This window comes from Oreochromis niloticus, linkage group LG14, assembly GCF_001858045.2.
Source record: "Oreochromis niloticus isolate F11D_XX linkage group LG14, O_niloticus_UMD_NMBU, whole genome shotgun sequence".
NCBI classification, from domain to species: Eukaryota; Metazoa; Chordata; class Actinopteri; order Cichliformes; family Cichlidae; genus Oreochromis; species Oreochromis niloticus.
Genome location: NC_031979.2, coordinates 37,698,853 through 37,710,963, shown reverse-complemented (window position 1 = coordinate 37,710,963; position 12,111 = coordinate 37,698,853). Strand labels below are relative to the sequence as shown.

Sequence of the window (12,111 nt, the reverse complement as noted above, 5' to 3'; positions counted from 1 at the left end):
TGATGTAGAGGAGGAGGAAGAGGAAACAGAGGGAATAAATGATGAAAAGCGTATTTTTTCCTCCCAGCACGCAGCCTGCATCTCATATCAAGATGTGATCAGTAAACAGTGTTGAGACGCTCGGGCCTCCCAGCACACCACAACTTTACTTCCAGCTGTCTCACCGCTCATGCTGTAATGCTCTTACATAACTGCAGAGCAAGAGGAGGAGCTGCTGTACTCTTCATCTGAAGCTACACCTGAGAGAACAGGAGTTTATATTTTATGGAGCCGAACCAAATCCTCACTTTACCTCCTAAAAAGAAGTGGTGCCTCTTCCATCCTGGATTTATCTGGCATGTGGAAGCGCTGAGAGATCACTGGGATAAAGTCATCTGATCTTCCCAATCTCGATGGGAAGCATTTACATTTCTAAGCATTGTGAGCAGTCAGGACTGACTGGTGAGATGGGATCAGGCCAATTTGTGATTCATCTTAATCATTAATTAATGATTAAGATTAATGAAGAGGACCATCGAGCTAACAAGTGCAGAAACATTTACTAACAGCTGCACTTCCATATTTGGCATCAAACCACAAAGCAGAACTGAAGCACAGCTGCAAAGTGGCAGCAAGGTTTCATCACGTACCCGCCACGAAGGCACGCTCATGTTAGACTGACTCAAACTACCACACACAAAGTCCGTGGCTTCCAATCTCAGTGGCGGCGAGACGTCTGTGATTGACAGACAGTAGCAGCCAATAGGAGCGGTGCAGAACAGGTAGTTCAGGGTCATTCAGTATTACATCATCCCCTGACCAACGATCACAGCTAACAGCTAGCTTGTTCAGGCGCGCTGCGAGCTCATATTTAGTTTTTTTGTCTAACACAACTGAGAAAGCTTCCTCACATGGTCACTGTGATCCTCCTCTTCCTCCCCCACTCTGTCTCCTTCCTGATGCTGCGCACAGAGAGGCTCAAGAGTTGCATTTTAAAGTTTTATGCACGTGTTGTGAATTATGGATGTTAGATGGACTCACTGAGGCGGAGCAGCAGTACGACAGCTGTAGATGTACTCGGTCTGATCAGGGCTGTCCTCTTAACTACTTCCATTGTTCATCATCAATTAATTATTACACACACTGTCTAAAAGTGGAACTTTTGTACCGTAATGTCACCGAGTTTGCATCTGAACACGAGCTCAAACAGAAAAAATAAACCCAGGATCTCTTTGCAGGGGAAGAACTGGATCGGTCAGATAATGTGACAGAAATATTCTGAAATAAGATCATGTGGGGGATCGCATTAAAACTGAGAGGAGTGAAAAACCCAGTTAGAAACTTTATCTCAGTGTCACCCTTTAAATTCTGCCCGAGTCCTTGAGCAAAACAATAAGACCTTATTACCTCACAAACAGCAGTTGATGACTATCAGTGTTTTCAGGAACGAGACGTGTTCATATTTTCACATTAAAATGATTGTTGGGGACACGTCAGGAGGTCCTGCCTTTACCTGCTCCTGCAGGTGTTTGTGTCAGAGATTCACCTTGGAAGGAAGTGATGCTCCAAACTTTAACAAAACAAGCTCAAGAAGGACATGAGGATGAGGCAGATGTTCTTACAGATGTGTAGAGGAATGCCTCATCGTTCATGGCCACGTACAGCGCGGCCTTCACTCCCTGGATGGCCACGACCCTCAAACCTACTGGGATCAGGTTAAACAGAGCTGGAGGGCGAGAGACATAGAAACAGACAGAGAGAGAGAGAGAGTTAGGTCGTGAGAGGCAGAAATGGAACAAAAGTAGATTAATACAAAACGTCACAGTGAGCACAGAAGATGGATGGAGCTACCAGGAAGTTCGCCACAGTTACCGAGCTCTTATTGTGAAACCTCGAGTTGAGTCATTTGGTGTTTTGAAAGCAGACGTGACGATCGAGCGGCGGAGATGAAAGAGGAACTAAGATACTGCAGTAAGTAACTCCTGGATAAAACTGCCTTCTTAGTGACCGTGTGATTTCAAAAGTTAATGATCTGGCTCTCCTCCTCTTCTTACCCCTGCACGTTTCTTCCTGTTAAAAGGGAGTTTTTCCTTCCCACTGTCGCCGAAGTGCTTGCTCATAGGGGGTCATATGATTGTTGGGTTTTCTCTGTATGTGTTATTGTAGGGTCGACCTTACAGTATAAAGCGCCTTGAGGCGACTGTTGTTGGTGCTGTATAAATAAAATTGAACTGAATTCGAGACCTCCCAGAATATTTTTGTTCGATGAATATATACGTATATCAGAAGGAGCAGAAACTTTTAACACTGCAGGATGATGTGAAAGTGGTGATTGCTGGAATAATGCATCATTGGTGGGTTAGCCACGAGGTCGCAGGGTCTCAGCCAGGCTGAGGTTGAGGTCCGGACTCTGGACCGTCGCAGCAGCTTGATTCTTTCCTTTTTCAGCTGTTACATGCTAGCATGCTAACAGAGGCCTGTAGAGTCTCCTGGGGTGAATTTTCCTGAGAAGATATCTTGAGTGTTTTCCACGTGTGAATCCCGTCCTCCGCTGTGGAATACCGGACTTGAGATTCTTTGGAGATGGCCTTATCCCTGCATGACCGATGGACATCAAGCGATGCTTCTTTAAGCTCGTTGCTGATGCTTTTCCTCCTCTGCATTGTGTTAACACACAAACCTGCAAACTACAGAAACGTCTGCTTCTATCTGTTCGCACATTTGCAGTAAAAAGTGTCAGAAATGAAAATGTCGTGAAGAGTCGCACACAGCAGGTTTAAATTAATAAACCAGCAGTGAGTCTTCCATCACTGCTTTAAATCTTCTGCACCTGTGTAAATCAGACCCACTCAACATTAAAAAATCCCATTGCACCTCTTCAAACTGTGAATTTTTGTGCTTTTAGTCGATCTGTAACGGTGGTTAAAACCCGGCTCAGCCTGCTGATGTGCTTCCAGCTGATAAAGCGAGAGAAAAAGAGTGAATAAAAGCAGAGAGAGAGCGAGGGGGGGGGGTGATAGAGGGACGCAGTGATGAGAGGTGATTTAATCCTCGGGGACAGAGAGCTGCAGTGTGGGTGAGGATGAGGAGTAGGAGGAGGTGGAGGAGGAAGAGGCCTGTGGCAATGGCTGCGGTTAATCCTCCTTTATTTAACTCAGAGATGATCAGAGAGAAAGAGAAAGCGATAGGGGGAGATAGGAGAATCCAAAACATCTCCTCCTCCTCCTCCTCTTCTTGTCCTGCTTTTGCTTCTTTTTTTCCCAAACCAAAAGGATTTACAGGAAGCAGCAGAGGCTGTAATCCTGAGCTCATCCAGCCGAGAAACAAAGACCTGCAGCGGAAACGTGACTGAGTATTGACGATCGGAAACTGTCTTCAGACTGCTCCACCTCGGATCACTCTGTTACAGACGGCAGATGCAGCTTCAGCTCTGCAAAGTGGATTAAATAAATCCACAGAAAACCTGCACTCTTTGCTGTCCAGCAGGGGGCGACTCCTCCTCCAGTAAACACAGCGATGAGTTTATGTCCAAGTTGGAAGTCGAGTTTGATGAGCAGCTGTAGCCACAAGGGGTCGCCACTGCGCCGGTTTGGCATGTTTGATTTAAGTCTTCTGACGCAACCCCAAAGGGGATTTGTGGAATTGAACCAGCGACCTTTTGCTTGCCAAGCGAATGTGTTAAACATGACAGCGTCGTAGGGGAGGTGCCATTAGTGAGGGGAGGGTGGAGCGTGAGAGCGACAGACGGATTGGGGCGGAGCCCGAAGCGATCAGACGCTGGATCGACATCCCTACCCTCACCTGTGCTCATGAGCTGTGGGTGGTGACTGAAAGAATGGCGCTGCAGGTATAAGCGGCGGTAATGTGTTTCCTTTGAAGCGCGGTTAGTGACGGGGCTTTCAGACATTGGTGAGGGGCTCAGAGCAGAGCCGCCGGTCCTCCACATCGAATAGTTCAGCCAAGTCCGACTGGGAGGAGGCCCCGGCAGACCCAGGACTCACTGGAGAGGTTATATCTCAGCTGGCTGGGAACAAATCCCCCCCGGATGAGCTGGAGGAGCTGGCTGGGGCGAAGGAAGTCCGAGCTTCTCTGGCTAGACTTCACGACCCAAACCCGGGGAAGCAGCAGAAGATTGTTGGATTATGTTTATGTTCTGATGTATAGAGCTGTTGTATTTGAGCTCCTTCTTCTGTGTAATGTTTTACCTTTCTGAGCTGTTCTTGTTTGACATCAGATGATTTGACTGATCCAAGCAGTTTTCTTTACACTTTGGCTGTGAAACACAGAAGTTTCTTTTATGTTGTCTTTCCATAAAAGTTGGAGGTAGCGATCACGACGTCACACAGGAGTGAGTGTGAAACAGCGTGCTCACTGAATCCTTCATAAAACCGATTCCTGACACCAAATGTTACAAAATGACCATCTTTTTATTCAGCATGACCCAAAACGAGCCCACAAACCCTCAGGATCGCCCCCTGGAGGCCATTAACAAGAGTACAGGTGTAAGGCATTTTCTCTTCACTCTTCAGACAGAAAGCTTATGTAGCATGCAGTCGAGATAAATACAGTTTTAATGTGGGACTCACTGTAGTCGCTGTTCTCGTCCTTGGTCCCGCTGATGGCTCCATCGGGCTGCATCTGCAGGAAGAAGCCCTGCTCGCTGAAGAGGCGCGTCACGATGCCCTTCAGCTGCGGCTCTGAAACACAAAGACCGATGTGAGGTTCAGCCCGCACACACACACACACACACACACACACACAGACACACACAGAGTCTGTACCTGACAGCAGGTCGTCAGGTAGCATTGCTGAGCTTATCTCCTTCATGTAAGCGCTTCTTCTTCTTCTTTACTCTCACATTTGAGAAGAAGAAGACACAAGCGTACATCTCAACATTTCCTGTCCAGCGTTCCTCACACTGACTCGACCGCAGAGGACCGTCACACCTGCGGTCAGCTTGCAAATCACGCTAGCTAGCATTAGCTGATAAATCAGCAGTTCACCCTTTGGTTGAATAAGACATATAACACTAACAGTGTGTCAGCCACTAGTTTAAGAACATGTTTCAATATGAAGGCCCGGCAGACCATCAGAAACCCTCCAATCTGTGTGGAGAGAGTCAGGAAGTTCCTGAAGCCCCAAATCAGTGACCTTTGCCCTCAGAGTTAGCAGATGGCCGCTGATGAGTTTCCAGCCTGGGTCACGTGAAGCTTAAGTGCACACAAACACACGTGGTTCAAACCCCGGAGACAAACCCTGAGGCCGCGGCTCAGTGCGTGAGTCCCTCCTGTTTGACTTTAACACCGAGCTGAAGGTCTGAGGATGTAAACACGGTAGAAGCTGAAGCTGAACGAAGTGATGCTCCAGATGACAATGTGGGCCAGAAGGACTCATCTCTGGCAGAAATAGACCAAAAAGACAGCGAGGCTAATGTGGAGCAGGCCGCTGTGCTACTTAACATCTGAAAGGACCGACGACAGACAGACGTGTCCGGAAATGACAACAAGGTAAAACTTCACCTTTTAACAGAGCAGACGGTGAGTGTGTGAGTGTGGAGGAGCTGACACACAGAAGGACCAACGTCCCTACAAAACACGAAGAACTAAACAAAGACGTTTATTGACTGCTGCTCATTGAAGTCGTTTGGTTTTACTCTGATTACCCATCAAACAGCTCACATGTGTATAAGTTAACAGAGTGATGTTTGATATCATCAACAAATCCTCAACACTTCCTACAAGCTAACATTTCATGCAGTCACAGTATTACAGGCCTTGTTTCACAGAGAGGAAGTGGATGCAAACAGCTTCCTGCTTTGAACGGATCATTTTCACATTGTTTGACGACAGCATCACTGACCCACTGCGTTGTGTGTCCTTATTATCCAATTCATCCCCAACCCCCAGCCACTCACAGCAGATGGCCCCACCCCTCCTTGAGCCTGGCTCTGCTGGAGGTTTCTTCCTCTTAAAAGTGGGTTTTTCCTTCCCACTATCACCTGCTCAAGTGCTTGCTCACAGGTTTACTTTCTGGTAAAAGAAATTTTGTTTATGAATTCAGAGGATAATAATAGCCTCCAACATGATCATTTTAAAGGATTTAAGGTGTTAAACAGAAATTAATATTAACTAAACACCAATAAGGACCTAAAGTTTATATTCAAGGAGCTAACTTCTTTATTTTTGGTCATTTTTACACTCACAAACACATTCAGCTGTTTAAGCACATATTTATGTCATCAATGCATTTTAAAGGAAGGTCATAGAAGTCACGTGGTGGCGTGCATCACGCTGTGTTTTGATGTTCAGAAGTTGAATCTAAAGTCAGCGTGCTGACGATTCAAACACCGGCAGTCACGAAACATCTGCAAGGTGTGATCACTAATTATAAGCAGGGAACCAGGAGCTATATCTGTGAGTGTGTGTCACGCTGTGTGAAGACAAGCTGTGAGTTTTAACATCTGTGAGGCTGCGGGCGACAAAACACCTCGTCACATGCTGCTCCCCGAGCTCAGGCGTGATCAGACTGACAGCGCCTTTAAAACCGAACCTTGTCTTGCCGAGTTGCAGCGAAACGATAAACGCTGAACTAAGAACGGCGTCTGCTGCTGTGGGAGCTTTCTACACAAAGAAACCTTGATATCGATGAAAGAAAATCACCTGCTCATCTCTTACATATTTTTATCGATGACCCGAGATGGTATAAAAGCCAACGTTCTCTAAATGTGCATTCCTTTTAAAGGCCACCAGGGGGCGACACCTGAAAAAAAGACTTCCTGTCCTTTAGAGGTCTACGAGGAAATAGCTCATGGACCTCATTACTGGTTTCCACACACCAACAAAGTGATGGTGTAAATCAGGAGTGTCAGACATGAGGCCCGTGGGCCAGAATCCGGCCCACTTCACAGCTTTACTGGACAGATTTGGAACTTTGAATAGTATTTTCATATGTTTTGCAGTTTTCCCTCCACGCCACACCAAAGTACAGGATATGTTCTGTGAATTAATGAAAACTTTATATTGTAAATGTATAATTACAGGACAGTCTGAGCGATGAGCTACCAGAACCTTCTCTGCAACTTTCCTACATGTTTATCACATAAAGCCCACTACACATCACAGTGGGCTTTATGTGGCCTTTGACATCACCGGTGTAAATGATCAGGTTGACAAAACAGGACTTTGCGAATCTATGACATCACAGTTTTCCTTTTAGGACATCGCAGGCCAGACTGAGAGAGCGCGCGGCTTGATTCTGGCCCTCAGGCCATACTTTGCCCCTGCGTGTGGTCGATTCTGCACAAAAAGGTGGCGAAAAAGCCGAAGGAAAACCCGGGAGTGTTGCCGAAGGATACTGGAGGCACGCGGTCGTGTTTTGATTTGAACTTGAGCAAGTTGGGAGGTGAAATCTTTACGGCTTCAAAAAGGCTTCATGCAGTAACAGATCTCATTAGCAGAGGACTCACTGAGGGCGAAACATCAAAGCAGGGCAAAGTGCTGACGTTGAGCTGAACGCCGACTTCACCAACTGCAGAACAACTCATGAATAACTCGGCCTCTTCCTACCAGCTCCTTACTGGAGAACTTGAAGTCTGCAGACTCTGAAGGAGCTGATCAAGCACAAGTGCTGCGTAATAGTTTCTTTAAGAAGCTGTTTGTTGTATTGCCAAGAAAACAGGAGGCGGAGGCGACGGCGGGGAGTCGGCTAATGAGAGATGAGAGCTGCAGCTAGCTCATAAATGTGTAAACGCAGACACCCGTCCAGCTCTCCGACGCTCTGCTGCTGCTCTCCGAGAACCTTCCTCTGGAGGGAACGCCGCTCGAGTTCAGGCCGACTTTTACCTCGTTATTCTGCAGGAGGACTAAAAAACATAAAGGTTTGCTGTTACTTTAAGAAAAGAAAAATGCCGTCTGGAATCACACCGTGGGGATCTGATGATGCAACGCTCATTACAAAAAAGAACCCACAGCAAACAGTGGACTGAGTTTTCTTTATGTAATCCTGATATCATGATAAACCCACAGAACAAACAACATCACGGAAACCTCAAATTAAAGCTGAGCTTCAACGTTCTGAGCTTTAAAAAGCTGAAACCGCCCTGGTCACGGCAACCAATGAACTTCTTCAGTGTTGACGGGCCCTCAGCAGACACAGGTAAGGCAAAGCCCTGAATCCGAATTAAATTCTACTACTTTTATCTACTTTTATCACAGTGAACATCAATCAGTTCGGATCAGATAACCAAGGTGTCTGTGTTCGAGTGGGAGGAGCCAGATGTCTGAAATCGACGTTAATAACTTATAACCTGTTTATGGTCAGTTTTTTAATATCGTGATGAAATGAAGTTAAGACCACTGGTTTCGAGGGGGAGGGGCTTCAAAATAACTGCCCAGATTTGTTCAAGTTGCCAAGATGGGAGGTTTCCTTCCTCAGAGATTCCTGCGTCATAGACAGGAAATGTTCTTATATGGTGATCTCAGGTGTACAGAAGGCCTGCTCACTGGCTGTTAAAACCTTCTGTTTGCAAGAGACAGCCAATCAGAAGAAAGCTGAATTAAAGCTGCAGGTTGTTCACATTAAAGTGGACCTGTGTTATTTCCTGTCATATATCTGCTCCTTTATGAGGGGCAGCCAATCAGAAGGACAAAGGATGCCCTGTGTAAGATAAAGAAGGATTATTTTGAATGGTGAATCGTGCTAAGCTGCTCTGATCAGCGTCATCGCGAATCTGACTGAGAGCTGGCCGCAGCGGCGCTCGGGTCAAAGACGCAGGTTTTCCTGAGTGTTCCCGTCCCGCCGTAACATGGGAAACCTTTCCTCTCTGAATCGTTTCACCCACCTGGTTTCCGGCGTACTGGTCTTTTCTTTCCACTGCAGAAGCGAACTTTGCTGAAGACACTGAAGATGTGTCGCTCACACAGAGACCTCGGGTCTTTACTGGGACTTGAGCGTCGCTTGTTAGTGGCAACTTTGTCGCTGTTGGACTCGCGGGCCTGGCGCTTCTGTCTGATCAGGGAGCTGGCGATAGCCGCCGCCATCTCTCTGACAGGAGGAGGAAGCCACAGAGGAACAAAATATCTGCTCCTGCTGTCCGAGTCTGAGGCTGACGACCCTTCAGTCCAAAACAGGTGACATGTCGCCTGATGGGCCTCGGAGGGACCGAGCCTGGATGAAAAATGTTCTCCCTTATGGCAGATCGGTGATTAGGAACCAAAACGTTAGAGATCTGCTGTGAGAAGCAGCCGGTGCATAACGGTCACACGTACAGGCTTGAAAACAAAAACACCAGAAGGATCCTGAAAATCCACAAAAGTGAAGAACCCGGAAGCCGTTTCACATTCATACGTTTCACTGCACAAAACCTGTGTGAACTCCGATGTTAAGAAACAGATATTCCTCTTAAACAGTTTAAATAGTTGATTTATATGTTTACATGTTGAGGCTTCCGTTGATGAAGTCCTTCTCAAACGCACTCTTCAGCTGAGGGTTTGGAAATAGATCACAAATCCTGATGGAGCTCTGACAGATGGAAAGTTTAAATATCCACAGATTCAGCTGAAAGCTCGGGAGAAGGACGGAATACTTGTTCCCTAAATAACCCTAAAGGTTCCCACACAAGTCACAGAAGTTAAGATGCAGCACTGGCCTGGAGACCATTAATAAAGGAATAAAGAAAAACCCTGAATTAACAATCGTTGAGTGATTGCGCCTCGATCGAAGAGCTCATCGTATCTGCTGGGTGATTTATCACTTTAGGTCGCCTCCATCTTTCAGACGCTCCGATGGAAGTGCACATGGCTGCAGGGATTCTCTCGATTTACGCGCCACAAACAGAAGAATCAAAGAGCTTCACCGTGACGTGTCTTCACATCTCTGTGGAGCGAGAGGAAAGCATCTTCATCCACCCGCCTACATCAGCTCGTCAACAACTTCCCGACATGCAGAAAAAGAGGAACAAACCCGAGAAGTTCAGAATAATCCCAGAGAGAAGAGCCGATACAGCCGCCGCACATGCACTCCGCTCTGCTCTATTTTACTCTACTCTGTTTTCCTGCCTCATCCTCTCCTCCTCGTCCTCTTCCTCGCAGGCTGAGAGCTGCTGAATGTGAAGAGAGAGGAGCGAGGAGAAAAGAGAGCAGCCGTCAGTGAGAGATCGAGGAGAGAGAGAGAGAGATGGAGAGACGAGAGGTGGAGGTGTGGAAGAAGCTCCTAAAAATATTCTGCCTGATGTTTCATGTTGCTCCCACATCAGACCACTCCATCTTCACTGCAGCATCCCGATGCACACGAGCGCGTTACACGCCGCAGGACGACTGGTTACTACAGAACAACATCAGCATCGAGGCGCCCCGCCGTCTGAGTCGTGCATGTTAGAGAAAAAAAACCTTTCATTTCACTTTAATCTTCAAACCTCGATCATCGAATTCACAAATTACAGCCAACCGCTGGCTTCTGGACTGAGCGCAAGCATTTTGTTTGTTTGGATCCGAACGTGACCAGAACTGGACACGAGCTTGGTTAGAAGACCTCATTTAGGCTCTGATCAATTTTTAAAATGCGGATTTTCTGCTTTTGTTTTGAAAATATTTCCGTCTACATGAAAAGGCAAAAGCAGCCGGCGATAAAAAGCATCAGTCAGAATGAAACAACACGCTGTCTGATATCAGTCTTTTCTGCACTTTTGAGATTGCAGCACAAAATCTGTGTTTGAAAACAAGAATTATTAGCAACAACCACACTTCTCTAGAAAATGGCCACATAGTTCAGGCAGGACTGGCCTCATCATTTTTAACAGTAAGAAGCAGCTTTATGTCACTTTGAGAAGGAAAGTCTGTTGTAAGAGGCGGATCTCCCACAGAGCTGCTTCTTTATGGCAAAAATCCTGATCATTTAAGGAAACCAAGGCATGCTGAGTGTCTTGATGCACGCTCAATCATCCAGGTATGTAAATCCCAACAGGTTGATTCTGTTCATCTGGACGTTTTCAGTGGGAGAAACGTTTCATCATCATCAGCTGACTTCTTCAGTCTCAGCTGACTGCAGGTTTCAACCTTATAAACAGGACATTTGCACAATGACTGAAACCAGCCCACTGAAGGAACAATGGGCTGTGAGGTCACGTTCTTGATCATTAATGTGCAAATTGTCATGACCACTGATCAATGTTCATGAGTCCCTCTCACAGAGAGTTGGGGAATGGCTGCAATCACAGCATTGTAAGATGGTGACAGATGTACCCTTAGGCCCCCTCCTCGATTCAGAGATGCCTCTTTGACTCCGCCCTCAAACCAGCGTTCCTCCCTGTCCAGGATGTGTACATCCTCATCATTGAAAGAGTGTCCACTGGCCTGTAGGTGTAAATAGGCTGCAGAGTCCTGCCTGACGAGGTCGCTCTTCTGTGTTGTGCCATCCTCTTTGAGGTTGTTTGGTTTTGTATGGAGGAGGTTGGGGTGGATGGATGGGTGCAGGAAACAGAAATGTTCAGACAAATCCTCATCTGATTATATTCCTGATGAAAGCAGATATTTACATTTATATTACTACACAGCAGACGGCTTATTTAACAGTGATTTGTGGCCCATCTCTTGCTGCTGTGGGTTTTATTGTGGAGCAGAAGCCCTGAGGAGATTCTGATTTATTCATGGAGGGAGCAGATAAACGTGGTGCATTAAAAGTCTTCACTTTTTCCATGAAGCATATAGTCAGTTTAAAACAACCAAAACAAGGTGCATGTTGATTGTCGAGTTCTGCAACCTCTCTGTTTCTGCTCTGAAGCCTCTCTGCTGTGCCGCGCTCACACGTCCTGTCAGAGGCTGTGAAGTCGACTGCAGGGTTACATAAAAGCATCTTTATTCCCGCTGCATCTCTACAGCGGCAGCACACGCGGCTCACGAACACGTCGCTGGGGCTGAATAACCGTGAGATCTGCTCCGAGTCAGGAAACGCTCTCTGAGCCCGCAGGCAACGACATGATCTGACACTCAGCCCGCCGTCCTGTCGTTCTGCGCTCAGAGCAGAAATGATTCACTCATCGCTTCACATCTGATCATGCTGTGAATGCTGGAAAGCTGCAGCCTCAGGTGGGGAGACAAACCCAGAGAAAACTGATTCCAGCTCTGTGGACACGCCTGA

At 46.8% G+C, this 12,111-nt stretch overlaps 1 protein-coding gene across 4 annotated transcripts in view; it reads right to left on the bottom strand.

Annotated features, from left to right (window-relative positions):
- The window catches only part of LOC100704263 (fibroblast growth factor 12), a 54,459-nt gene that overhangs the window by 9,501 nt on the left and 32,847 nt on the right, over nucleotides 1-12,111 (bottom strand). For 3 of the 4 annotated variants that reach the window (XM_005474886.4, XM_005474885.4, XM_025898215.1), the window contains exons 2-3: nucleotides 4,566-4,676; nucleotides 1,602-1,705 (exon numbers count right to left, since the gene is read on the bottom strand). In XM_005474886.4, the coding sequence (XP_005474943.1) occupies nucleotides 1,602-1,705; nucleotides 4,566-4,676 (215 nt within the window). Of the gene's footprint in view, nucleotides 1-1,601; nucleotides 1,706-4,565; nucleotides 4,677-8,818; nucleotides 10,933-12,111 lie in introns of those variants that run through there. The other variant, XM_003448978.5, reaches the window with a different exon arrangement.